General features: G+C 51.8%; 10 protein-coding genes across 10 annotated transcripts; 4 read left to right on the top strand and 6 right to left on the bottom strand.

Annotated features, from left to right (window-relative positions):
* Window positions 1-375: 375 nt before the first annotated feature.
* BDZ99DRAFT_566579 (uncharacterized protein) lies at window positions 376-2,480 on the bottom strand. Its single transcript, XM_033727598.1, has 2 exons — window positions 1,277-2,480; window positions 376-1,222 (listed from the first exon to the last, which is right to left on the bottom strand). The coding sequence occupies exons 1-2, from the start codon at window positions 2,416-2,418 to the stop codon at window positions 706-708; spliced, it is 1,659 nt and encodes a 552-aa protein (XP_033581578.1). The 5' UTR covers window positions 2,419-2,480; the 3' UTR covers window positions 376-705.
* Window positions 2,481-6,010: 3,530 nt separating this feature from the next.
* Window positions 6,011-6,674, top strand: BDZ99DRAFT_180827 (uncharacterized protein). The gene has a single exon (XM_033713051.1). It carries the CDS (start codon window positions 6,098-6,100, stop codon window positions 6,515-6,517), a length of 420 nt encoding a protein of 139 aa, XP_033581577.1. The 5' UTR covers window positions 6,011-6,097; the 3' UTR covers window positions 6,518-6,674.
* Window positions 6,675-7,424: 750 nt separating this feature from the next.
* On the bottom strand, window positions 7,425-11,917 carry BDZ99DRAFT_548640 (P-loop containing nucleoside triphosphate hydrolase protein; the record flags this gene model as incomplete). The annotated part of the gene is made up of 3 exons (XM_033726937.1): window positions 7,425-10,652; window positions 10,704-11,367; window positions 11,415-11,917. The coding sequence occupies 3 exons, from the start codon at window positions 11,915-11,917 to the stop codon at window positions 7,425-7,427; spliced, it is 4,395 nt and encodes a 1,464-aa protein (XP_033581576.1).
* A 261-nt stretch (window positions 11,918-12,178) lies between these two features.
* On the bottom strand, window positions 12,179-13,102 carry BDZ99DRAFT_407880 (DUF757-domain-containing protein). Its single transcript, XM_033716494.1, has 4 exons — window positions 13,020-13,102; window positions 12,921-12,945; window positions 12,548-12,872; window positions 12,179-12,495 (listed from the first exon to the last, which is right to left on the bottom strand). The coding sequence occupies exons 1-4, from the start codon at window positions 13,086-13,088 to the stop codon at window positions 12,420-12,422; spliced, it is 495 nt and encodes a 164-aa protein (XP_033581575.1). The 5' UTR covers window positions 13,089-13,102; the 3' UTR covers window positions 12,179-12,419.
* A 164-nt stretch (window positions 13,103-13,266) lies between these two features.
* Window positions 13,267-17,226, top strand: BDZ99DRAFT_548638 (WD40 repeat-like protein; the record flags this gene model as incomplete). The annotated part of the gene is made up of 4 exons (XM_033726936.1): window positions 13,267-13,284; window positions 13,332-13,810; window positions 13,888-16,387; window positions 16,440-17,226. 4 exons carry the CDS (start codon window positions 13,267-13,269, stop codon window positions 17,112-17,114), a joined length of 3,672 nt encoding a protein of 1,223 aa, XP_033581574.1. The 3' UTR covers window positions 17,115-17,226.
* Window positions 17,129-18,101, bottom strand: BDZ99DRAFT_566575 (uncharacterized protein). Its single transcript, XM_033727597.1, has 2 exons — window positions 17,886-18,101; window positions 17,129-17,821 (listed from the first exon to the last, which is right to left on the bottom strand). Exons 1-2 carry the CDS (start codon window positions 18,058-18,060, stop codon window positions 17,400-17,402), a joined length of 597 nt encoding a protein of 198 aa, XP_033581573.1. The 5' UTR covers window positions 18,061-18,101; the 3' UTR covers window positions 17,129-17,399.
* Window positions 18,102-19,070: 969 nt separating this feature from the next.
* On the top strand, window positions 19,071-20,006 carry BDZ99DRAFT_339570 (FAS1 domain-containing protein; the record flags this gene model as incomplete). The annotated part of the gene is made up of 1 exon (XM_033714349.1): window positions 19,071-20,006. A coding segment is annotated over one exon (936 nt), but the record flags the coding sequence as incomplete, so codon positions are not given.
* Window positions 20,007-20,433: 427 nt separating this feature from the next.
* BDZ99DRAFT_458611 (uncharacterized protein) lies at window positions 20,434-21,306 on the bottom strand. The gene is made up of 2 exons (XM_033718956.1): window positions 20,943-21,306; window positions 20,434-20,858 (listed from the first exon to the last, which is right to left on the bottom strand). Exons 1-2 carry the CDS (start codon window positions 21,213-21,215, stop codon window positions 20,754-20,756), a joined length of 378 nt encoding a protein of 125 aa, XP_033581571.1. The 5' UTR covers window positions 21,216-21,306; the 3' UTR covers window positions 20,434-20,753.
* Window positions 21,307-21,418: 112 nt separating this feature from the next.
* Window positions 21,419-23,638, top strand: BDZ99DRAFT_458610 (phospho-2-dehydro-3-deoxyheptonate aldolase-like protein). Its single transcript, XM_033718955.1, has 4 exons — window positions 21,419-21,594; window positions 21,755-21,891; window positions 21,953-23,015; window positions 23,089-23,638. Exons 2-4 carry the CDS (start codon window positions 21,834-21,836, stop codon window positions 23,390-23,392), a joined length of 1,425 nt encoding a protein of 474 aa, XP_033581570.1. The 5' UTR covers window positions 21,419-21,594; window positions 21,755-21,833; the 3' UTR covers window positions 23,393-23,638.
* Window positions 23,639-23,977: 339 nt separating this feature from the next.
* Window positions 23,978-24,679, bottom strand: BDZ99DRAFT_472014 (uncharacterized protein; the record flags this gene model as incomplete). Its single annotated transcript, XM_033721762.1, has 3 exons — window positions 23,978-24,256; window positions 24,373-24,594; window positions 24,647-24,679. The coding sequence occupies 3 exons, from the start codon at window positions 24,677-24,679 to the stop codon at window positions 23,978-23,980; spliced, it is 534 nt and encodes a 177-aa protein (XP_033581569.1).
* Window positions 24,680-25,472: the final 793 nt, after the last annotated feature.

Here is a 25,472-nt window from a genome sequence, read left to right as displayed (position 1 = left end):
GATCTAGTTCACGCTTGTTCAAAACATGAACATCCTGTTCTGACTTCTGCGTCTCCCTGTTGGAGGACTTCAGACGGTATCAAGCAGGTAGCAATACGCTCATCACAAAGCACATAATTAAGAGGCTCATGCAAAAGCCGTAATGTTTGGAGCTCCAGAATCTGCTTGGAGAGTGGAGTGTTTTGAATTGCTACATGGCACTGCGAAGACGCTTCCAGTGACCATCACATTGTTCAAAAGTATCTAATACCCCGATCCAACTCACGCTGTTCAAAACGTGACATCCTAATTCTAACTTCCGAGCCCATGTTGGAAGACTTCAGACAATGTCAAGCAGGTAGCAATGCACTCATCATATAGCAGAGAATCAAGAGACTCGTAATCATCAACTCATTAATCTACCTAAAGCCTGGCTCTCTGTGGCTCAGTGCTATAAACCGCCAAAAGCAAAACAAGTACCCAGAGCCTGGCCCTCCATTACGGGGCCCAGCTATAATAAACCCCCAAACCGCGAAAACAAGTACCCAAAGCCTGGCCCTCCATTACGGGGCCCAGCTGCCTATACCCAGAAAGAAAAAGAAAAAGAAAAAGAAAAAGAAACAAAAGTAACCACCTTTTCGCCGGAAAAACCATCATAAGCCTCCGGGTATCATGCCGATCCGTCCAACTCCACGCTTGAAAAACCAACAATACTCGAACATCCGCCTAGAACCTTCTCATCTTCTTCAGAGGGCTGCCAATGTGTGGGGCAAACTCCTCGCTGCGTCTCTTGCCTGCCATCAGGCGTCTCTTGAATGCGCTATGGGCCGGGGTGCCAACGTCAAGCAGAGTCCTGTTTGTCTGCTTGGGAGGGGCCGACTTCTGCACGAGTTTCTCCGGAGTCTCCGGCGAGTCGGTAACGGACTTTGGGGCCTTGTTCTCCTTGTCTTCGTCGTTGAGTCTGCGAATGAAGACAGGAGTTTGCATGTTAGGCGTCGGGAAGCTCCAGTGCGTGTCGCTGATCGGACTGTTGCTAAAGTCGTCGAGAGTGTCGTCCAGTGGAGCAGCTCCAGCAGTGGTCTTTGAAGGAGTCTGCAATGGAGCGCTTCCAGGCACGCGAGCAGCGAGCGGGGTGTTGCTCTGCTGGAATGGGAATGGCGACTGATAGGTCTGGCTCCCAGGAATGTGAGACAAATCGGTGGGGTAGTGAGACTCGTCAAGCCAGGTCTTGTGCTTGTCGCAACTGTAGAACGTAGAGTTAGCAGAAGTTCGAAACAGGTCTTCGAAGGAAACTTACTCGATGAGCCATCCAACGCTCACACATTTCACGGCTCCATGAGCCGCGACGACCTTCTCCAGCGTGGTTTGACTGCCTTGACCGAAGACGACGTGCGTGATATCAGTCGTCCAGTGGGAGACAAGTGATGCTCCAAGCGGCTCGACAAGTTCTGCGAACAAGGCCGAGGCATCTTCGCCGTGATGGATAATGTCGAGGTAGATTACAACGCCATCGAGGGGTCCAGCTGTGGCAGGCTGGGGTTCCGGAGACTTCGCCTCTGGAGTGGCTTGGTTCCAAGTGACGCTCTTCTTGGGGGAAGCAATCTTCACTGGAGAGCGTAAGGCAGAGGCTTTGAGCAAGGGTTCGGCGAGGTTGGAGGGCTTCGACGGGCTAACTGCAGTGGAAATCTGAGTCGGGATAGAGTGCAGTTTGAAAGGAGGGAGTGGAGCAATCTTCCACGGGGACGATATGGGGGCCTTTCGCGGAGAAGCCGAGAGAAGGGTGGATTTGGAGGCCTGTACCTCGTGCTCATTGACGGCGGGGTTGGCCGTCTGAGCCACCTCAGATGGTAGGAATGAGGTGGCGAATCTAATCGGGGAAGCCTGCAGAATAGAGGTTATGGTTCCAACCTTCATTGGGCTTGGGGAAGAAGTGTTCACGGCAGCAGGCAGCTTTTGGGGACTTGTTTTGACGGGAAGCTTGGAGATAGTGGCCGCTCTCGCCCGAGTTACTCGGATTGTTGCCTGGACGCCGGGTGTGATGACAGCCACCTTTGGGGTCTTCTTGGTGGTTGTTGAGGCCTTGATGGGAGCCTTGGAGAGGGCCTTCGACGGGGCCTTTGAGATGGCTTTTGCCGTCGTTTTCGGGATTTTCGGGACCTTTTCTGCCGTTTTCGCGGTCTTGGTGGGAGGCTTTGCAGCCTTCTTCGCAGGCTTCGGGGCCTCGATGGGAGTCTTTGCTGCCCTCGACGTGGACTTCGGTGCAGGCTTCGGGACCGGAGCAACCTTGGGAGCAGGCTTCGGAGCAGGCTTCGGAGCAGCCTTGGGAACCGGCTTGGCGGCGGGTTTGCGGGCTGGTTTGGCAGCTGCAGGTGGCGCTGGCGGTGCTGGCTCAGCAACCGCTGCCGACTGCGCGTTCCTCTGCGCGCGGGTAAGAACCATCGTGGCACCTTCGAAGAACGTGCGACGGATGGCGGGAGGTGGATGGAGGTGGAAGAAGTGGCGATGGAGCTGTGCGGGGTTGTGTGGGGTTGTTGGGAGATGAAAGCGTGGTGAGAAGTCTTGATGGAAAGTGTGATGAAGAGGAGAGGGCAGGAGCGGTTGGCCCAGCAACGAATTTATTCTGCCCGCCCCACCGCCGATCGGCACAAGGTTGGCACTTGCCGCGCCACGTGATGCCGCTGTTCGAGGTGCTTCAATTCACTTTCACAAATCCAAATTAAATCAAATCTCATCATGCTGGAGTACCGTTAGACTTGATTCTGTGTACACCTTTCCGTCGCCGTCTGTGGTGCCTCAATGCCCTCTCATAGATGCAAGCTTGATGAAATCTCATCATTTTGGAATATCGTTGGACTTGATCGGGGCGTCTCAAACAGCTGCAGCTCTTTATAACACCAGTATCTGCGTACACCATCTCGCCGCCGCCTGTGGTGCCCTGACGCTTCTTTAGCAGTCCGAATGTAGTGTAGTCTCACTGGTTTGAACTGCCCTATAGCTTGATGGGGCTCCTCCGCCGGCTGCAGCCCTTTGAACACAGTAGGCACATACCCCTGTGTACACTTTCTCGCCATCGTCTATAGTGCCTCAACAATTTTTCAGAGATGCGAATCCTATCAGTTTGAACGACTATCAAGCTCGCTGAGCCACCCGGTAAAGATAATGCAGCACCTTGCCAAAAGCCTGGGCACAGTTAGTTACCACCGTTGGAGGTGCCTCGCTGCATTCTAAAAATATCAACAAGATGTAAAGTCCCTTAAAGCTTAAATCAGAGAGTTCTCACACGCTAACCGTCGGTCTGCTTGGCCGGTGGTGCTTCAACACCTTATAAGGAAGCGGGACGAAACAAAAAGGACGGCGTCCTAAACTCGTGTCCTAGTCTTGTAGGTAATAGTGTGGCTATCCTTCTGATGGCTATTATCCTTGCTAGGCCACCCCCGACAACCTCGCCTTCTTTGTTATATAATCTTTACTGTGCAGGTACGAAGTATCTCTGTTAACCCTTTCTTACCACTCTCTGTAGCGTCTCAAAGTACTTGTCAAATTCTGCCCGCGAGGTAATTCCACCGTTGTCAAGAACTCTCAACCATGCTCTGCCCATTTGAACAGCATTATCTATCCAAATATGCTCAATTATGAACCACTTCTTAGCATCTTGTGTTGCGCCTTAACACGTTCGTCGAAACTTAACCCAAACTTGCCTTCATTCAGTCTCATAGCTGCTGAGCGGGCTGGCCATCTCTAAGCAGTCACCACCTGACGCGCAATCAAAGTTAGACTTTCCTCTGCGTTGTGAAGCACCTTCTTCACTGAAGAAATAGCGTAAATTCCCATCTATCGTACTTCAAGTATTGTTTAGAAGCTTCCCCAGCTGAACACCAACGTTCCTCAACCTGAACACCAACTGCCCTCAACGACCTCCTGCCGAGCTTCACAATGAGGCTGGGCCATCGAAGCCTTCCCAGACCATTGGATCTCTTTTCAAAGCAACTACTCGCCAGTTCCACCCGAGCAGATCACGATCCGGAGCAGAGGTACCTAAATCTCATCGGTCCGAATTCCATCCAACACACTCCGAGTCTAGGAACAACGCTGCCCACAGGCCCATCGAAACCCTCTCAACTCGCTAAATCCATCCTTGAACTCACTCCTCGCCGTGTCCAGATCGTGACCCAGGCTGAGGCTGCTCCATTCTCACATTGGTCTATATTCGTTCTGAGTCCGAGCTTGACATTGAGGGCTGGGCCTTCGACACGTTCCCAACTCGCTGGCTCTCTCCTCAGAAGCATCCCCGATCTTCAAGAACGATATATTCTGTGTTGGAAGAGATCATGGGGAAGCTCCCCAGTCACCAGCGTACCCACGGAAGCTCCAAATTGCGACTCCGAGTAAGGCAGCTTCCGTCTCATCTGGCTCCAGCTTGCTCTGTCGCTGTCGCTATCAGTCAGGCTACAGGTCCGAGGCCACTTCCGCCCACTAAGTCACTATTCAAAACGTCGCCGTGAAAGCTCAATATCATGATGCTAGCGAAGATACCATTCGCCTTCCCGTTACGAATCGGAAACCCTTCTCCAGCACCATAATTCTGCCCTCTCCATTATGGTGGCTTGTAAAGGAATGTCTTCTTCGGGCGCCAACATACCCGCACCCTATGGAATCTTCTTTAAAGCTTCACTCAGCAAGCCCCATTTTGCGTCAAGTCTGCTCCTAGCGAACGCGAACCCGCCATAGCCTCTTTTCTAAAGGCCTCGCCCGTAAGCTTTGCTACATCTATCGAACCATCCAAGTTTAAGGTGGCTTCATTATTCAACCTAATATAGCAGAACTGGACTACAAGCCGTCAAATATGCCTTCCTGCTGGTGTCTCCAAAAGCACCGGTACTATCGCCATAGAAGCTTGCTCCTTTCCTCCCATTTCAATTACACCCTACACAGTCGCGACATAGCTCATACGGTGACTCCATCACCCAAGCCTACTACCAGCAGACCTGGAGTACAAGCCTCCAGACCTGCGCTGCTGTCAGCGTCTCCTATAAAGCACCAAGATTGTTGCCATAGAAGCCTGCTGCTCTGCCACCCCTCAACTTGAACCCTACACAAGGCAGTGAAGCTTCCCCATCAAAGTCACTTGAGCCGACTGTATCATTCTTCAAAGCCTCTACCAAGGAAGCTTACCGGCAAGATTATTCCACTCTCGCCCTTCAAATTACATCCTGCGCAATCTCTGCTTTCTACAACAGCGGGCCCACCGAAACCCCTCGAGACTACTAAGTCGCTGCTTGAAGTCTCTCTTTGCAAGTTCTGTTTTGCGATAAGCCTACCACCAATGACCACCAACATCAGTTCCTCAACTATGCCCTGTATTTCCTCGAAAAGCACCAGTACTCTCGCCGTGGAAACTGGTCCTCTCCCTCCCACCATAACAGTTACATTCCGTACGACCTCAGTTCTCCAACACGTTGGGTCCATTTCCACCCCGAAGCACACCGCGATCAAGTTCGGAACCATCGCCTTTCTTCTAAAGGCCTCGCTTGTGAGGTTTGCATTTCCATCCAACTGTCTAAGTCCAAATTGATTTCGTCAGTCAGAACTTCTATCCCACAGCACAGCCCTATGAAGGTCGGAACGATTGTCTTTCTTCTAAAGGCTTCTCCTATCAGATTTGCTACTTCTTAAAGCTGTCCGAGGTGGTCCCAACAGCCCTGCCTACTGCCAGTGAGCGCGAACTATAGGCCGACAAATCCACACTTCTCCCTAAAAGGCATTAGTAATGTCACCGTGGAAGCTTGCACCTCTCCCTCATGTTAGCTTCTCCCCGAAAGGCATCAGTGTCGTCGCCATGGAATTTTGCGCCTCTCCCCCCTTCAAAATTGCACCCTATACAATCTCAGACTTCCAAAGCAGTGGGTCCGTCGAAGCCCTCACCTTGCTCAGCCCTTGCTCAAAGGCCCTTAAAAGAAGCTTCATGCTGAAACACCAGCCAGAAAGCTATTCTCTAGCACTCCAAATCAACCCTCCAGCACGCAACTTTTGGCAGCAACAAAATTGGCCAGGTTAGAATGGGAACCATGCTCTTCAGCACTCCGAATCAACTTTCACCCGCTGTGGCCGCCTTTGGACTATGTTTACCTATGCTACGGAGATACCCGCGCCTACAAAGGATGCGGCCAAGTGCAGAATCAAGTCACCACTAAAATCCATGAGTTGGCTGCGCAGCCACCACACGTGCACAATGATTTTTTTAGCCTTCCAGCAACCATCAGCACGCCTAGCTTTTCAAAAGCTTGTTATCTTATTGTGTTGTGGAAATGCGGCTATCAAAAGGTGTCGATTTCGGGCAGTTTTGAGTGGCTTGAGACTTGATGGTGCTCCGAGTCGCACCCTTTCACCCTTTGTAGCGGAACTGTCTCCCCAAAAGCTGCGTGCTTCCATGAATACTTCTTCCCCAAGCCCCATGAAGGTTGGAACAATAGCCTCTATTCTGCAGGCTTCGCCGATTAGATTTGCCGGTGGCTCAGACGGCTCAGCGTACTGTCAATGAACACCCATCACAGGCCACAAAATCCATCCTCCTTTCAGCGTCTCCGCGAAAGGCGCCGATTTCATCACCATGGAAGAGTGGTCGTCTCCCACCTTTCAAGTTACGCCCTATCCCATCTCAGATTTCTCCTGCAGTGGACCCATCGGGCGTGAAAGCTTCAGATTACAACGCCAGCAAAGATCCTGTTCTGACTGCTGGCTTTACAGCCAGCTGAGAGGAAAGTGGTTAGAATTGAATATGATCTCGTATTGAGATGAATGACTGTGTTCATATACGTGACGAAAAGGAGAATGACGTGACGCTGAGGCTGAGCCTTTAGATCTGTATACCTAATAGATTTACAAGTCCAAGCTTGAGTCTGAAACCAGCTGTCACATTCGCCCTCGAACTACGAATTAGAAAGTCCTTTCCCAGCACCATAGGTCTGCCCTCTCCAATGATGTTTGCCTGTAAAGTTGTGTCGACCTCTGCTACCATCATACCCGCTCACAGTGGAATCTCTGCTCAAGCCCATAAATCTGCCCTCCTGTCGGCTTCTCCGCAGGAAAGCCGCCGGTACGGTCGCAGTTCGACCGTCTGAGATGGTTTCAACAGTAAAAGCCTACTGCCAACGAACGAGAATCAGCTATGGCCTCGCTTCCCAAGGCTTCGCCGTGAGAGTTGCCACGATCTGCCATACCCTTAGAATAAGCGAAAGATGAACCGTTGTTCAAGAGTGAAATCTTTAGCTTTAGTTGAAGCAGCCCAAGCAAAATGAGACTCACGTCGAGCACTCCAGCTTAGACGTTAGAACGATATTAGCCTGGAGCCTTTATATGCAATGACTAGTTAGACAGGAAAACAAGTTCATATTTGAATCCGCAAACTATTGAGAAGCTTACCCGAGGACCCCCGGACTACTCCAACCTCAACTCCTCACATCCTTGGCCTTCCCCTTCCACCCCGTCTCCAGTCTCTCCCTCTCAACCTGCATCTGCCCATCATCCAGCCCCCCAAACTCCAACAACCTCGCAAACTCCCCCTTCCGCCGCCTCAGCTCCTCAAACCCACCTTCCTCGACAACGCACCCCTGATCCAACATAACAATCTTATCCGCGATTTCCATCATGGCGCGCGAATGCGTAATGATAATCACAGTCATACTTCTCGAACCCTCGCCGCCGTGACTTCCCGCCAAACTCGCTGTATCAGGTACTGAGGGCCTCCGAAACGAGGACGCCGCGTCGTTCTGGGCGTCCGCGATGAGCCTCCGGATGGATTCGCGGATGATAGTCGCAGACTCGACGTCCAAAGCGCTGGTCGCTTCGTCGAGGATTAGGACATCTGGGTGACGAACCAGAGCCCGAGCGATGGAGATGCGCTGGGCTTGGCCGCCGGAGATGCCCATGCCGCCTTCGCCTACGACGGTGAAGTAGCCGGATGGCAGACTCTCGATGAAGTCGTCGATGCCGGCGGCCGCGGCTGCCATGCGGATGTTTGGCAGGGCTGTGTGTGGGGAAGAAGAGGGAAGGCCGTAGACGATGTTGTCGGCGATGGTGCCGGGGAAGAGAGTCGGGTTCTGGGAGACTATTGAGACGAGAGAACGGAGGGTGGGCGTGTGGATGCGCTTCAGGTCGCGGCCGGAGACGGTGATTTCGGTCGGCTTGGAGTTGCTGGGGTCGGATGGGTATAGATTGAGGAGAAGGGAGGCGACGGTGGACTTTCCGGAGCCTGAAGCTCCTACAATGGCGATGCAGCTACTAGGGGGGAATTCCATGTTGATTTGATGGAGCACAGAATGAGTGGGCCGCGAATGGTACGCGAATTTGAGGTTATGCAAGACAATGCTTCCAGCAGATGAAATTTGTACTGTGCCAACATGCTCGTGTGAGTTTTGTGACAAATTGGCAAGACGTAGAAGGCGTGCCGCTGCATCCTGTGCCGCTCCAATTTGGGGGATGAACACTATCGTTGTGGTAACATAGTTTGTGCTCATAAGAAGGATGGTGAGGGTCTGAATGACATCTGTGGCATTGAAGGCGCCGGACTTCATGAGGGTGGATCCGTACCAAAACAGGAAGGCCTGGAAAAATAGCATACAAGCGTTGCTGAGTCCAAAGAAGATTCCTGAGTAAAGTGCTCTTTTCAGTCCAGTTTTGAGGGCGGCGGTGGTGGCATCTACGTATTTCCGATGGAAGACCTTCTCTAGCGTGAGAGCGCGGACAGTCCGAATATTTGTCAGCGTCTCATGGAGTACTATCCCCACAGCTTCGTCTGCCTCGTTTGAGTGGCCTTCCCACTTCCCACTAATGCTATGGTAACTTGCACTCACAGCATACATGATTGGAGCAATGGCAATGGTGACCAGAGTCAACTTCCAGCAAGAAATTAGACTCCAAACCAGGGCGATGAGCATCATCAAAACCACAACGAAGATAATGCTTGTGAAACGGCCAAGCATGTTGCGAGTTTCTTCCGCGAAATGATCCAGACATTCAGCCAAAATCGACACCTCGTTGCCTTGTTCGTCGAAGAATTGTCGGGGTTGGTCGAGCAGCCGTTTCATTGCTTCGATCCTCGTGCTGGTAATCCAAACCTGCGCGGTATACTCAAAAAGAAAGTGGAAGACGTAGGTCGCGGCGCCATCGACAAACGCTAAGCCCAGGATTGATAGCGAGTAAATCATGGCGTTCTGGCTGCGATTCGTCGAAATGTAGAACGTAGAGATGAGATGAGCGAAGACATACGAAAAAACTGGGGTAGCAGCAGCATGCACACATGCAGTAAGGAATGCCAAAACAAGATATAGGCGAGCCAGCCAATCTAGTTGTGGCCAGATAGTGGATAAAATCTTCAGTGTACTAAGTGGCTTCACAGCCTGGTGTCGCGGATGCTGGTGGTTCCGTAGTAATTGGCGTACACTTCTACCGCGCGATATCTTCGCTGGAGGGCTATCGCTAGTTGTCGACTCCCTCGCCCTAGCGGCCAGTCTATCTGCGCCCGAGACCATTCGCTGGACTGGTGTCCCCGAGCGACTGATCGCCCTAGGAGAGGGCTTTGGCAAGACTTTGGGATCTGGATCGACGAATGTATACTTCTCGAGGTCGTGTGTAGATCCTTGACGAATGGTTGCTGAGTTTGGTTCTGCGCTGAGGCTGTTCGCGGTGAATCTCCAGTACGGTGAGGTGTGATGAGCCGTAGATAATCTCCGAGGGTCTTGACCCAGAGGACTAGCAAATACCGCTGAGATCGGCCTCATGGGCGTTTCGGAACGCTCTTGCAGATACGCATCTAGAGGATCGATTGATTCATCTGATAGACGACTACCGTCTTGAGCTGGAAAATGTATCCCTTTCAGGCCTAACCCGGACACAGTCCAAGAAGATCGTTCCTCGAAGTTATCCAGAGGGTCTGCGTCATCTAGCGATTGTGTTGGCGAAGGCACCGGCTCTGTCAAGAATGTATAGAATGGCGAGCCTTTAACTTCCTCCATCGTTTTCCTGTATCCTTCTTGGACGACTTGGGCGTTGTCAAGAACGAAAACATAATCCTGGGGCTGGATCTGAGATATGTCGTGGGTAATGACGATCGTTGTCCTGCCACGACGCCAGGCTCGAATAGCTTCGAGCATCAATGATCTTGTGATGTAATCCAACGCACTAGTAGACTCGTCTAGGATGAGAATTGCTGTATCTCGAAGCCGGGCCCGGGCCAAAGCGACACGTTGTCTTTGGCCGCCGCTCAATGTGCTCCCTTTCGAACCAACAATCGTGTCGAAGCCATCGGGGAGGTCATTGATCGTTTGCTGGAGCAGAGCAAACTGAGCAGCCTCCTTGACACTATCGAGTTCGGGCATTCCGTTTTTGGACCTTGTGATCGCAATGTTGTTGTATATCGAGTCGTCGAATAGTACACTATGTTGTTCCACCAGGGTAACGTTTTCACGGAGCCAGTGGGCATCGATTAATTTCAGCGGCTGTCCATCCAGTCGAATGGTGCCCTCCAGGGGATCGTAGAATCGCAAGAGCAACTGCCCAAGAGTGCTTTTCCCAGAACCGCTTCTGCCTACTACGAATGTAGTCTCTCCGGCAGGGAAGAACATGCTCGCATCTTTGATCGCCAGTTGTGAAGGACGCGTAGGGTAGACAAAGGATACCTAGGACTTGATTAGTACGTCCTGCGTATTCGTTCGACATACGCTACTTACTTTATCGAATTCAATGTCTCCCTTACACAGAGTTGGTCTGATCCCGCCATCATCCCCGGTTGCATTCGATTCCGCCTGCATCTGAGCCATCACCGCTCGAAGTTTTGCACCCGCAACTCGGCCTTTCTCAATAACTATCAGTTGAGGAATGAACGACGTCACAGCCTGGACTGCCACCAAAGCACACCAGAAGGTGGTTATGACTTGGCCAGGGCTCCGCTTTCCACGCGCAATGAGTGTGCTCCCATACCAAAATCCTTGTACAAAGACCGAAAGCGTGCAAAACTGCAGAAACGCCAACTGCATTGACTTCAAGCTGGCTTGTCTGGTGTAGCTCTTTGCAGCCTCTCTAATAGCTCGGGTGTATCTCTCAAGTTCAGATTCTTGTCCGTTGAAGCATTTGACCATCTCAATACTCCGGAAGGCATTTGTGACGTACTTCATCGCTCCTTGAAGCCTCTCTCCTTGTTCGTGAACATGTGGGCCGATTCGAGCTGACAGGATAGTCATCACAATGAACACGATCGGCACCGTGGCTATGATGACGAGGGTCAGGTTCCAGGAGAAGACCAGTGCGAGTATGATAGCTCCGATGCCTGTGGAAAGGCATTGGACCGCTTCTGCCATGGGTTGGGAGGCTGCCAGTTGAAGCTCGCGGATTTGCCTGATCGATGTCAACACAGGTACTTACTAAAATCATTTCAGACCTACGTTTGTACTCTTGGCAAAAATGCGCCTATTCCATTCCTCCTCATGTCATACCATTCAATATCTTTTGAGAGAAGATTTTTGAACATGCGATCCCTTGCGCTTCTCGCCTGCATTTCCCCAAAGGTCAACCATAGCGTTTGACTGAATATGTTTGTGACCCATGAAGTGGCTCCCAAGACTGTCAAGTAGATGCAATACTTCGAAACATTCCTCAGAAGCTCGTCACCAGAGATTCTTCGCGCGCCGAAGTTGGTGTATTGGTTCACTATTAAGCCTAGCAAGACCGAGGCTGCTGGGAGGACCAGGCCGAAGACCATAGCTGAGATCGTCGCAGACGCCAGGATCCCCAAGTGCTTTCTGGTTGTGAAGCTGAAGAGCGCCTTCCAGCCCGCCTTGCGGATGTGTTCCAATTCGGTAGTATCCACATCCTGGTTTTTGCCTTCTTCGAATTCGTGGGTTTCCGTCCGCGACTTGCGCTCCTCGGTGAGCTCCGCGCGTCCCATTATTGATCGAAGACACAGTGTCGAATGTCGCAAGAAATTGGGAGGAATAGGTTTATCGGATGGACGCTGCGATAGACATGGACCTTAGAAATGGGCGTTTCGAGGAATTGCCCACATGAGTGGCTCAAAGACGTTGATTGGCCAGCTTCAGAAATCGCATTGTTTTGGCTTAATATTGTTCTGCGCCGCCCGGAAAGGGTTCCCGTCCCGAATGCCATCAAATCTCACCACTCACTTTGTTCACTTTGAGCAAATCTAGGAGTGTCTTCACTCATTCATCTCATAATGTGACTAGTCAACCCAATTTACATCCACTCCAACAACTCGAGGTCAAAAGGTTGAGAGTCGTGGTGCGGGATCCTCCCTCCCTCGTTCTATGTACGATCTTGGGAGAGAACAAAGGCCCACCTACTATGACGGCCGAAATATTCGTGCCGGCTTTGTTCATGTCGCATGGCCGCACGTGGCCGTAGGGTATATTGATGGCGCATGAGCTTGCCGCTCACTTCTTGCTAGCTTTTTCTTTCCTCTCGGCTTCCGCTTTTTCGTAGATCCAGTCGTTAAGTCCTTCCCGATTTCTTGCGGATGTGAGTACAAGAAACCCCAACGATGACACGGAATCGGGCTTACCGGACGATCTCTATCGCATAGAACTGCATGCGGACAGCAAATATAACCTCATCCTTTTCAGCGTATTCAAACTTGGGATTCGCCCGAACCATTGTCCCGAAGTTGTAATCCGCCACTTTTTCCTCATATGTGTTAATGAAGTTCCGCCACCGCTCCTTGCCCGCTTTGCTCTTCATCTCGTCCTCATTGATTGTAGCCTTCGCATCGAAGTCGGGGAACTCTTTCTTGAAGTGCTCGTAGATTTCGTTGTCCAGTCTCGTAAGGCGCAGAGTCGATCCGCGCATCTTCTCGAGTATCGACCAGTATGCTTCCATATGTTGTACCACTAGAGGCAGTGAGTTTTGAAGTGAATTGATCATTGAAGTAGACGGACCTTTGACTGCAAATTGCTTCTCGATCTGTGCGTAGTGAACGTGAGCCAACGTATTCCATCTCATTCTGGTGGGGTTACTCGATATCTGTGGGTACTTACATCTTCGAAATTCTCCTGCTGTTCAGCCGTTAGGCTGTCAACATTTGCTTCTGATGGACCGAGAGACATCCTGACGGTCGAGTTTCGTCCTGGGTATCACTTGGAGTTGCTGTTAATAAAATAATATGTTCGAGGTGGAGAGACAAAAGTTTGGGGTGACGTCGCCACGGAGGGGAAGTTTTCCCGGGGCTGACTCAGTTTCTCAACACCAAAATTCTATCACGGCTTTTGATCGCCACACCCTTCAATGTCGCAGTCCATAGATGTGCGTCAAAGATCGTCCTGTCTTGAGGCCCTACTGACCCATCCCAGTATGAATGCATCCGTGTTCCCGTGACAGCCTTAGCCTTCTGCGACCAATATCTGTTTGCAGCAGAAGGACCTTTTCTTCAATTATTTCATCACAAGTCATCCAAGTTAACAGCCTCTCAACAAATCTTTCGGAAGCAAGCAATTCATGGCATACTGATTTGTTCGCAATCAGACTCTTCTATCGTACTTCTAATTCACGGAGGCTGCTACGTTCGTCTTTTGAGGCTACATTTCTCGAAGCTCGATGACACCAGGAAAGGCAGTCTTCCTCAGGAAGAGTTCGCAATCTTTCATCTATCTCTAGTCTTGAAATGTCCCGACTGGATACTTGACGTTCGTCTTGCACCTAGTAGTATCTCAACTTCTTCAACTCTCATCGAGCGACGGACTGTGGCCGCAATCACTGCACATAATGCGCTTCTTCGATTGAACTTAAAATTTGAACCATCTTCAACGCCTACAGCTACAGATACTCTAAGGTAATACATAGAATCTACTAAACTCTAATAGCGCAATGCTAGCAGGAGATTGAATAGATGCTAACTCTTTGAAGTAGTGCCTTGGAAATCCATCTAGACGAGCTCACTGCGAGCTCTAGGTGTATCTTATACGCGGCCCATCTATCATGGACATCAGCCAATCACATTTTGATAGCTGCAGGAACGGCCTTTGGCGAGATACTCGTGTGGTCATGGTCAGAGTCGCACGAAAGCTCATCAAGCGCCCAATTGCATCACGTATTCACAGGCCATGAGGGCTCGGTCTTCGGCGTCCAGATATCCGAGAAGCTGGTCTTAGAAGACGATACCAAGGTTAAGCGGTTACTCGCTAGTTGTAGTGATGATCGCTCAATACGCATTTGGGATATCTCCGAGCTTCCTATTATCAACACGTTGGACTCGCCACATGAACGTGAGACTGGCTTCGGAGCCAATCTGCCAATCACAGGAGAATCCGATCAGCTTTGTCTGGCCATCGGCTGGGGTCATAGCTCCCGAGTTTGGACAGTTCAGTTTCTCAAACCAGGGTGTATTGCTGGCCATAGTGTCGACGCTGTTCAGATGATATCGACCGGAGAAGATGCAACCTCAAGAATATGGGATCTGGTACCTAAGGAAACTCATAGTATCGTTCCTGACACTTCGACACTCCCCTTTAATCTCAAAGAAATAAGATCCGCAGCATTCCACACAGGCAAGAATATGTGGTCCTTATCGCTGGACTACTCGAGAGAACAACTGAGCCAGATTGTGACTGGAGCCGCAGATAGCAAGATCATTATGTATTTCCCGGATGCAAAAACGGTCTCCACAACAAATACAACCTTTGATGACAATCAGACAATGGAAGATATTGTTGGGAGCATCCAGTCCTCTAAAAAGACCGACATCTTTCGCAGCTACAGTTTTATTGCTCAGAGATTAGTTCTACTCACGACTAATGAAGGGAGGGTAATCACAAGGCAAACAGAACTTAGCTCGCCTCCCGCCCGTGTTTCCGTGCGACACGACGGAGGGGGCCATGGCGTGGAAGGGAGCAGCAGTCCTCCCGTGGATGTCTCTAAGTCTCTAGTCAGTGAGAATAGGATAACGTCTTTATCGTTCCACCAGATACCGACCCTCAAAGGGTATTCAATCACTGCCAGTTTGGCATCTCACGAGATTGCATTCTTTGCTGGCACTACAGGAGACGTATATGCTATTCCGAAGTCTTCTAGCCCAAAACACATCTACTCGGCAGGTAGGAAAGTAGGAGGCCTGTTCCCGCATAAGGCTCTCCGTTGCGACAAAGAGAGCTTTTATCTTTTAGTCACTTTGATAGGGGGACCACAAGCCACCCTTCTCCTGCTTAGCCCCTCCAAATCCGAGAATATCAAGGCTACACCCACCATATCTGGGCTGGAAGCGGGAGAAGATTCGTCCAATCAATCGCCCGCAAGTGAGCGGGATTCCGGGTTGCTCTTCAGCGTAGTAGAGGAGATACCCTTATCCATACCAGGACAGTCAAGCTTTGTGGCCACCAGCACGACTATTGCACAGACTCAGGGAGCTGGAACTGAAGAATACATGTTTGTCGGAAGTCGATCGGGATCGGTTGCGTGCTACGCCCTTCCAGCTACCCCAAGAGACACAGAAAGAAGTGATTCCTTGCTAGCACCCTTGGTTGACGTGCTGCCAAACGTCCATGGAAAAGAAACAGTCACTTCGATGATTTGGAAGTCCTCCGCCAATGCCGAAGAGCCAACGTCCTCTGGCTATTTGATCTCTGTTGGTAGAGACGGCTCGTGCGCGGCTCATCAAGTCGACTTCGAAAGCGGACAAGCAAAGTTAGTTCACAAGACGAACCTCCCGTTCGGCCCAAACATTGAGGGGGTTTACGTTCGAAATGAAAATTTGATGGTCTATGGCTTCCGAGGTACCCAGTTTATCCTCCTCGACGAAAGTAATGAAGAAGAGGTCATGACAGTCGAATGCGGAGGTGCTCACAGGAACTGGGCCTTTGACCCTAGTCCTTCAGGCCCTGGCGGAACTCTTGTCTGGACCCAAGCAGCCAACATGAGAGTATGCCATCGCGGCGAAGCATCACACAAGGTTCTTCGGAGTGGCGGGCATGGACGGGAGATCAAGGCCGTTGCCGTTTCGCCGCATATTCCGAACAATGACGGATCCATACAGCTGATTGCAACCGGCGCTGAGGATACCGACATCAAGATCTTTGAGTATACATCCCATGGACTGACATCAGCGTCTCTATCCAGCCTCCGATGTCTACGGACGTTGCGGAAGCACATGACTGGTATACAGCACCTAGCATGGTCCGAGGATGGCAAATATCTCTTTAGCAGCGGTGGCCGTGAAGAGTTCTTCGTATGGCGTATCCGTATGCTTCCAATTATTGGTGTAGGTGTCGTCTGCGAGGCTGTCTGCGAGTCGGAAAGTGACGTACCAGACCTGCGCATAATGAGCTTCTCGGTACGCAAGCAGAGTGTGGAGGATGTTAAAAGACCAGGGAGGCAATATGTCATCTCGATGGCATATTCAGACTCCACTATCAGAGTACGTTTTGATCCTTTCCATCGACTCTGCCATTACTGATATTCCCTCCTAGATCTACTCGTATATACCCTCCTCGCCCTCTCCATGGAGTCTCCTTCACACTGGAGTCTACCTCACCTCATGCCTCACTCATTCCATTTTCCTCTCGCCCCAGATACTCCTCACATCAGGAACTGATGGACACGTTGCATTCTGGGATTTTTCATCTGACCCTCTCATCCACTCCTCGCGCACTAAGATCCACCAAAACACGGCCAAAACGCTTGCATACCAGCCCATATCGCCCGAAATCACACTACTCGTCACAGGTGGCGATGATGGAGCACTGGGCGTCACGCTCATCCGCTTAACTGCTGAGCCTTCGTCGCCAAACGTGTCGACACTCCTGGTCCCACGCGCCCACACAGCCGCTGTGACGGCGTGTGCTTTCCTGCCTACCGTTCCAACTATGATTCGAGCAGATGCTGACTCGGATCAATCCCTTGCGCGGGAGTTGCAGCTCGTCACGTCGGGCACTGACCAGCGAGTTATCTTGTGGATTATCAGCATCGATTGCACTCAGCCAGGCGTTGAAGGACTAGACGTAAGGAATGCTGGTAAAATAGATACAGCTGTGGCGGACGTTGCAGATCTTGCTATTCTGGATGCTGACGGAGGGAGAGGCGTGGGTGTGGTCGTTTGTGGAGTTGGGATGCAGGTGTTCAGGATCAGTGCTCTGGGGGGTTGAGACATAGCTCTGATGCTTCATTGTGTTGAATGATGCGCAATCTGCGCGTCTGATTCAGATGGTATAAAAACTCGTTTGACTAGTCCAAGTTCTCCATGCTTGAAGGAGAGCTCATTACTGAGTGTGACCCACTTATTCATGCTTCCGACTCCGGTCTTCAGGACAATGCCTACCATACGCCTTCTTGGTCGTAATCCTACATCCTGTAACCAGGGTTTCCCCCATGCTTATAATACGCCCATCCAACCAATACAGTATTATACACTTGATATCCCTGCATCAAATTCACACAGCCTCCACAATCCCCCTTCCCAGCGCCCCCAACCTCCCCTTCTTCAACCCCACCGTCTCCTCCGCCTTACTTTGCGTCTCCCCCCGCTGCACAAGCATCATAGCCTGCCTTACGGCCGCGACATCCACAAACGACCGCCCCTGGAAGCCCCTCCGGCCCGTTTGCGACAGCTCTTCTTCCGCCAGCTCCTGCAGTCTTGTCCGCGCCGCGAGCACGGTCAGCGCGGGGTTGGTGCTTGGGTCGGGGTACGCGGAAGGGTACTGCGACGTGGGCTGGGAAGTGTAGTCTGTGTCCGCGGAGCGTTGGGGGTCTAGAGGGGATGTTGAGGTGGAGGAGTAGTGGGGGTTTGGTTGGACGGCGCCGAGGGAGCGGAGTTGGGCGGCGAAGGTTGGGTCTTGGCCGTCGAGGTTTATTGCTGTGGAGGTTTGTTGGTTAGCAATTGTGTATGATGCGAAGCGCCGAGAAATAGATTGACTTACCCTCAGTCTTGGCCTGGCTTGCCTGTGGTGTCGGATGCACGGTAGGTCCAGGTCGGCCGCCTGGTGCTACTGGAGGAGCGGAAGAAGGCGTGTTTGTGGCATTGGTGACTCGTGTGGGGTATTTGCGAGCGGCGTTGCCGGCTGCGCGAGCGCCTTTGGAGACTGAGGAGCCCATTGTGGGAGTGGGGATAATTTCTGAGGCATCGTAGTGAAGACCCACGTTCACGATGTCGATGATGGTTGATCTGATTAGATCGGATCGGATCGGATCACGTGCATCGGCCTGAGGCTACAGGTACGAAGTATCCGCCCACGCTGGGTATGATAACAGTGGCACGCTGTTCAAGTTCAGCCTGTGTGTATACCTGTCTGCCACTGCATGAAGTGCTTCAATACATTTTCATGGATCTGAACCAGATAGAAACCCTTCACCTTTGGACTATGTGGAAACTCGTTGAAGCACCCCAGACAGTGGCAGATGTATCCGCGAGGCAAAGTGCTTGATACCTCCTAGTGTGCCGCTTTTACACGCCCAGCGTGAGTGGATGGCTTCGTCCCTCATACAACATCACAAACCGGCGATTGGCACTCGCCTTAGCATCGCACCTATCCTGCAGGCAGAAGCCGCAATGTCTGTTACAGCATCTATCATTAAGCGCTCGGCATCCACGTGGTGCCCACATATCCGGCCCGCTGCCTCGCACTAGCGCGACCCCTGCGTCAAATCATCAACCCTTTGCCGTCTCCATCATGACCGATCGACACCATATGTTGATATTGTGCACATAATTATGTTCTATCCTGCATCCGCACATCCACAGATTGTAATACAGAATAGCAACTCACGATGCTCAAGCCGGTAGGACCATGCAGCTTTCCTTCAGCCCTGTGCCTGGACCTTCCCAAGTCTTAGCTAGCTCACCCCTTTCCATGGTTCCATACGGCGTGTTTCCCAATCTAGATGCCGGGCTGCCTTATCTTGCCAATAAACATTTGCGACAACGCCACAAGTCCTTTCATAAGGTAAAGCGTGTGCCTCGTCGTGTTTTTGGGACCTCGCCGCCCTCAACACCACGCTCGTTTTTTCTTCGGTGATGCGCGTATCCACAACATAATCACATTATGTTATCCAGTCGTTTCCTCACCTTCAGTCTCTCGCTGGTCTTCACATCATGCACCCTAGCCGCGGATCTCCCGTCCTTCAGTGACACCCTTAATAAGACCGCAAATCTCTCCACCTTTAAAAACGTCCTCGAGAACTCGTATCCCGAGCTGCTTGCCCTCCTCGAAAAGCAGCCTTCCTCGTCCCCCATTACCATCCTCGCGCCCAACAACGATGCCTTCGCAAAGACGATATATTACCCAGTCGTCGGCCCTGCTTTCGACCACAATGATGTGGTCGCCATCCAGAACATCCTCGACTACCACGTTATTCCAGGCTCCATAGGTTCCGATGACCTGAAGCCAACCTTCCAGTACTTCCCGACCTGGCTCAACAATGCTACTATGAGCAATGTGACCGCAGGGCAGCGCCTTGGCGGCGTGATGCAGAATGAGAAAGAGATGATTTGGGTCTCGGGACAATCGTCGCGTTCGCCTGCCGTTGAGACCGATATTAAGTTCGCCGGCGGTCTCATCCATATCATCAGCTCCCTCGTCACCCCCCCAACCCGCTTCCCGGACACCGCTGAGCTCTTCTCCACTGCCGCAGAGCCGTTCCAGCTCACGTCGTTCCTGGGGGCGACCTACTACTCACCGAACAAGAGCGTCACGGCCGTTGCCGCTCTACTCAACGAAACCTCCGATCTGACCATTTTTGCGCCGAACAACGCGGCCCTAAATACCATCAACAACGCTATTTCGAACTTAGCTAAGGATCCAACGGCCCTGTCAACGCTCCTGAAATACCACATTGTCGCCTCGCCCCTCGGTCCCTGGTACAGCACCAACTTCACCGACGGCAACAGCACCACTCTGACCACCCTCGCCGGCGAATCCCTCACCATTTCTTTCTCCTCAAATTCGCTCTTCGTCAACTCCGCCCGCATTCTCACACAGGATCTACTTATTGCAAATGGCGTCATGCACGTTATCGATGCTGTCTTGGATCCCCAAGAGGCGGATAATAAGCCCCAGCCGACGCGCGCGACAGCTCTGCCATTGTATAGTGCGGACAGCAACCCGAGTGTGAGCGCGGCGCCGTTTACGACATGGATGCCGTGGGTGATTGTCACAGAGGTTCCGCAGGCCGCGGCGAGCTCGGTGGCTGGGTACGGGTTTGGGACGCAGACGCAGACGCAGACGGGGTATGGAGGTGTGAGCGCTACGAGTACAAACTCGCAAGGAGGTGCGGGTGGAAGGGTCGGAGGATCAGGAGGTGTGGAGGCTATGATTATAGGGTTGGCAATGTGGGCTGCGAGGATGCTGTTGTAGAGGATGAGGGGTGGATTTGGGGATTAGACTTATGGGGTGCATATTAGACCTGGGACTTGAAGTCTCTGATAGCAACATTCGACATGAAGTGCGTTATATTCACGTATATAATATGTTCAAATAGATATTCATGTCAGATAGCAAGCCCTGAGTACATCTAAAGCCGCACCTTCGATACTTCAGATAGGGTTCAGACCTAAGATAAGGTGTATGGATTTCACTCTTGCTAATGTTAGAGGTCCGTCAAGCTACATCTGGACATCGCATTTCGATATCAAGTATCTGGACACGCAAATCAGGCATGAGCTGAGGCGTCCTAGTTCCACCCTCATGCAGCCTTCAGAGGTGCCTCATCTAATTTTTTCCAATGCCAAACGCCATCGCAATGCTGAACAATTCTACAATATGTATTCCATCCCCGGCTCGTTCCATCGACTATGCAGACGCCGTCACAAACGCCGTCATCGCCTTCACCGCATCCCCCTCATGCGCCTTCAGCAGCTCCGTCGCCTTCGCCCTGCTCAACTCCAATTGCTCAACCTGTGAACACCACACATTAGCATATGCCCTCTCTTCCCCATCTCCACCATCCTCCTCATCCTTCTCCATACGGGTTTAACTCACCAACAATCCCACATCCACCGCATCCACCTTAACCGCCTTCTTCGGCGCCTCCTCCACCTTCTTCACCGTCTCCGCCTTCTCGCCCACACCCAGATTCTTCATCGCCTCCCCCAGCGCCGCGGCATCGGTGTTCGCCTTCGGGCTGCTGCCGTCGTCATCGTGCGTGTCTAGAGAAGAGAGCGCGGCTGCGGCTTTGCGGTCTTCGGCCGTGCCGGTCGGTGGGGGTGGGGTGGAAGCGCCTTCGTGGACGTCGGGGGGTTGGGGCTCGGCCATTTTGGGGAATTGGGGGGGTTGTGAGGAAGGAGGATAATGGGGTCTGGTGGCCGGGGGCCGGGGGGAGGTTGAGGGTGATTTGGAGGTGGAATGGGAGGTGTGGGAGCGGCAGAGGTGATTGGCGCAATATTCACAGTGGGGCGGTTCCCCAGATAATTGTGTTTTTGTGGCTGGGATGCTTTGGAGTTTTACATCAACGTGGTCGTCACTGCGACTCGCTTTGAAAACTGCAATAAGGGTGCGAATACCGTTGAGATAATCCGTGGGGTTTACTGTATTCATATCTGTTATTTTGGGAGTCTTTTCATCTATTTAAGAATTGAGGTGACTCATTGGAACATTGAATCTGCCCTTCTCATTAAGGACCTTGTAGGACTGGGTAAGTGCTATTCTCTCAATTGGTAGACATCAAGTACTTGTCCTTTGCGTTGTCTGATGTCCGATTTCTTTGTCTTTCTACTCTATATTTCTCAAGGTGTGCAAGACGAAAGACAATTTTCTTTGGCGAACGTCAGAGTAGAGTCTAACGAGTATTTAAGGATCACCTGCAAGCCCCTGACGCGATCTGACATTCATCGATCATTCGTTATTTTTGCTGCTTTCATAAAACAGTTAGCAATGGCGTATGATGGGGCTGGCATCTCAGCTCCTTCAAAAACTGAGTGGACACCGTCATGTGAGGAACTCCGTTCTCTCATCCAAGACCACACCAAGAACCTATCTAACTCGATCAATAGCCTGGAGAACGAAGCCAATAAAGCAAGATGTCACATATGATTCAGCATCCGCACTTACAGCCGCCCTGACGAAACTTGAAAACCTCCCCCCAATCGTCACACCAACTGAAATCATCAAACTCAAAAAGAGTCTCCGCGATGCTGCTCTGGGGAGAGCCTTCCTTCTCCAAGGTGGCGACTGCGCCGAACTATTCTCCTACTGCTCTGACGACCCCATCGATTCCAAGATCAAGCTCCTCCTCCAGATGAGTTTAGTCCTCATCTGGGGCGCCAACAAGCCCGTCGTCCGCATAGCCCGAATGGCCGGCCAATACGCCAAACCACGGTCCAGCCCCATGGAAACCATCGATGGCGTGCAAATGCCCAGCTTCCGCGGCGACATCTTGAACGGCTTCGACATCGCTGACCGCACCCCGAACCCGGAGAGACTCGTCAGTGCGTACTTCCACTCCGCGACGACGCTCAACTATACGCGCGCGCAGCTCTCAAGCGGCGTTGCGGATTTGCATAACCCGATGGACTGGGGCCTCGGACACGTCCGCGACAAATCGCTGCAGTCGAAGTACCAGCGCATCGTGGCGAGCATCTCAGATTCTCTCCGCTTCATGCGCACCGTTGGCGCAGATACGGCGGGACAGCTTCAGACGGTCGATCTGTACACGAGCCACGAGGGCTTGGTGCTGGAGTACGAGCAGTGTCTTACGCGACGTTTACGGCATCCAGCGAACTACGACTCTGCGATCACGTCGGCGGATAGGAAAGGCTGGTACAATACCTCCGCCCACTTCCTGTGGATAGGCGACCGGACGCGGCAGATAGACGGCGCGCATGTGGAGTACTTCCGTGGGCTGGAGAACCCGATCGGTATCAAGGTGGGCCCGTCTATGAAGAATGAGGAGCTGGTTCAGCTGCTCGATATCGTGAATCCGCGGAAGGAGGTGGGGAAGATCACGCTTATTACGCGGTACGGGGAAGATAAGGTGGAGAGCATGCTTGGGCCGCATATTGAGGCGGTGAAGGCAAGCGGGCATGTGGTTGTTTGGCAGTGTGATCCCATGCATGGGTCCGTGGCTTTTCCTTTCCTTCTAAATTATATCATGGTCACTATGATCGGATATAAGCTAACTTTCTCCCAGCAACACCCGCAGCACCCCCACCGGCATCAAAACCCGCCACTTCAGCAGCATCTTCTCTGAGCTCTCCTCCGCGCTGAAGATCCACCAACAGCACGGTTCCTTCCTCGGGGGCATGCATCTAGAGCTGACGGGCGATGCGGTCACGGAATGTGTAGGTGGGAGTGAAGGCCTGAACGAGGAGGACCTGAGTCTGAACTACACAACGTACTGTGATCCTCGACTTAATGAGAAGCAAGCTCTCGAATTAGCGTTCCTGGTTGCTGGACACTATCGTGGCGAGGTTGTTGAGATGGGTGAGCTGTGAGACGGAGCTGGGATGTTTGACTCGCATTCATTGGCGGAGTTTAAAAGTGAATAGATCTGCATACACCTTCTGTCTTGCTTGTGGTTCCGTGATATACTGATATGAGTCTGGAGTGATGCTGCACGGATCCAGTCTTTGCATGCAAGTAGTACGCCTCTGCGACTGTCTGAGGTGGCCTAGCTACTCCACCGATCATCCAAGCTGATGAATTTATCTCTTGGTTGTATTTCTGAAAGTTTGTTGGAGCACCTCACACATCGTCAAACCGGTGCACACAAAATCCCTTCAAGTCATTAGAACTAATAATTCGGATCTATGATCCCCCACCCTACTCTGCTGAGACACGCCTCGTGTGATATCATTTGCCCAGGAGCATTTATCGCGGGAAAGCCACGCTTGGAGAACCCAGCGCCTCCTAAAAAAAACCTCCCCTTCTCGGAGCAAGAGATATCTAAACCTCCCCCTTTCCAACCCTAACCAACTTCATCTGAAATATCCCAAATCGCCATCAAACCCGCCTAATCCGGCCTCTTTGCAAATTCTTAATGATATACCAGAGTCCCTCCAGCAGTAATACCAACTTCTCTAAACCAGCGCACCCTTCGTCCCACTCCCCCGCTTCATCGCCAAGACACTCAGCACCGCACAACCCGCACACAATGCAAAGCTCATAAACTCAAACGCGGCATCCGCCTCATTCTTCTTGCAGCGCTGGCTCGCCTGCCCAAAATCCGCGCCGCAGAGAGTGCCCGCACCTCTAACATGCACACAGCCGCCGTTCAGCAGCGCGCTGTCGAGCATCTTGTTCCAGTTGGAGTCGGTTTTGGCGGTGCAGGAGATGCCGCGGAGGGTGATGACGACGGCCTGAGATAGCGTTAGCGGGCTAGTAGTTAGGGTGCCTCGGATAGCGGCAAAGCTGGTGTATGTAGATGTATGATGAAGCTGAAGCTGTGAAGCTGTGAAGCGGAAAGAATACGTACCAGGGCTCCGGCGAGGAAAAAGATACTTGCGAGTCCGTCGACGGCGGCCATGACGAGGCCACCTAGAGCTTCGACCCAGATGGCGGAGATGCCGAGGATGGCGACGAGCATGCCGAAGCCGCCGCAGAAGGCGTTGTAGTTGATTGTGGCTGGGGAGCTGCCGATATCTTGGTCTTTGACCAGGGCAACGGAGAGGCCGAGGACGACGACTGCGAAGATGAACTGGTGATAGTCAACTATGTGAACAGCTGTGTGGAGTATGGAGAGGGTGTACCTGAACAGCGCGGAGAATGATTGCAATGATCATAGTGGCGGTTGGTGCTAGAGTTGGCTGGTACGGGTGTGGGTATGCTTGTCGTTGGAGAGTGATGAGGTCGCTATTGTAGAGGAGTGATGAGGTTGATGTTGCAGGAGAGCGATGAGGAGAGCTAGATTATATTGTACGGATGCAGAAGCTCAAGAAGTGCTTCACGCATGAGCTAACTTGAGAAGAGGTGAGAAGGAAGAGCAAGATTTAGGCGAGGATGCTGAGATGTTGAAGAATGGAATATAAGACAAGTTTCAAGAGAAGAGACACGCCAGATATACCACTACCGCACAAGACGGCACAGCCATCTTTATCTCCCAATCCTCCATCCTCGCCCAAACTCCGCTCCACCTTCCTTGTGGCACGATAGTTCAGTTCTACAAGTTGTGCTAAGCTTTTACTGCCTACTGCTGCCTAGGCGCCTCGCGATGGACTACTCACATCCATTTGTTTTGTAGGGATGATGCTCGCCGCCTCGTTCTTTAGTCGCTCTGCGGGGCTTGGTTGCGGCAAGGGAAAGTTTGAAACGTCATGGCGTTAAGGTATTTGGGGGCGGCTAGGTTGAGTGCCCGGGTTTCAGGATGGGGCTGAGCGTGCATGCGGCGTGAACAAGAAGCGATATATATAGATAAAGATAAGCGCAAAGTTGATGTATGGAATTGGCGCTGTGTTCTACACGCTGTATGATCTAATATTTTTGCATGTGTTTAATGCTGCTCAGAAAGGTCGTAGCCTCAAATTTAGAGAAGTACCGCAGGAATGCGAAAGTCGCCAGAGCAGAGAATCCTACAGG

This window comes from Mytilinidion resinicola (genome assembly GCF_010093595.1).
Source record: "Mytilinidion resinicola strain CBS 304.34 unplaced genomic scaffold BDZ99scaffold_3, whole genome shotgun sequence".
Classification (NCBI taxonomy): domain Eukaryota; kingdom Fungi; phylum Ascomycota; class Dothideomycetes; order Mytilinidiales; family Mytilinidiaceae; genus Mytilinidion; species Mytilinidion resinicola.
Note: the sequence above shows the minus strand (reverse complement) of the source record. Positions and strands in the feature narration are given on the sequence as shown.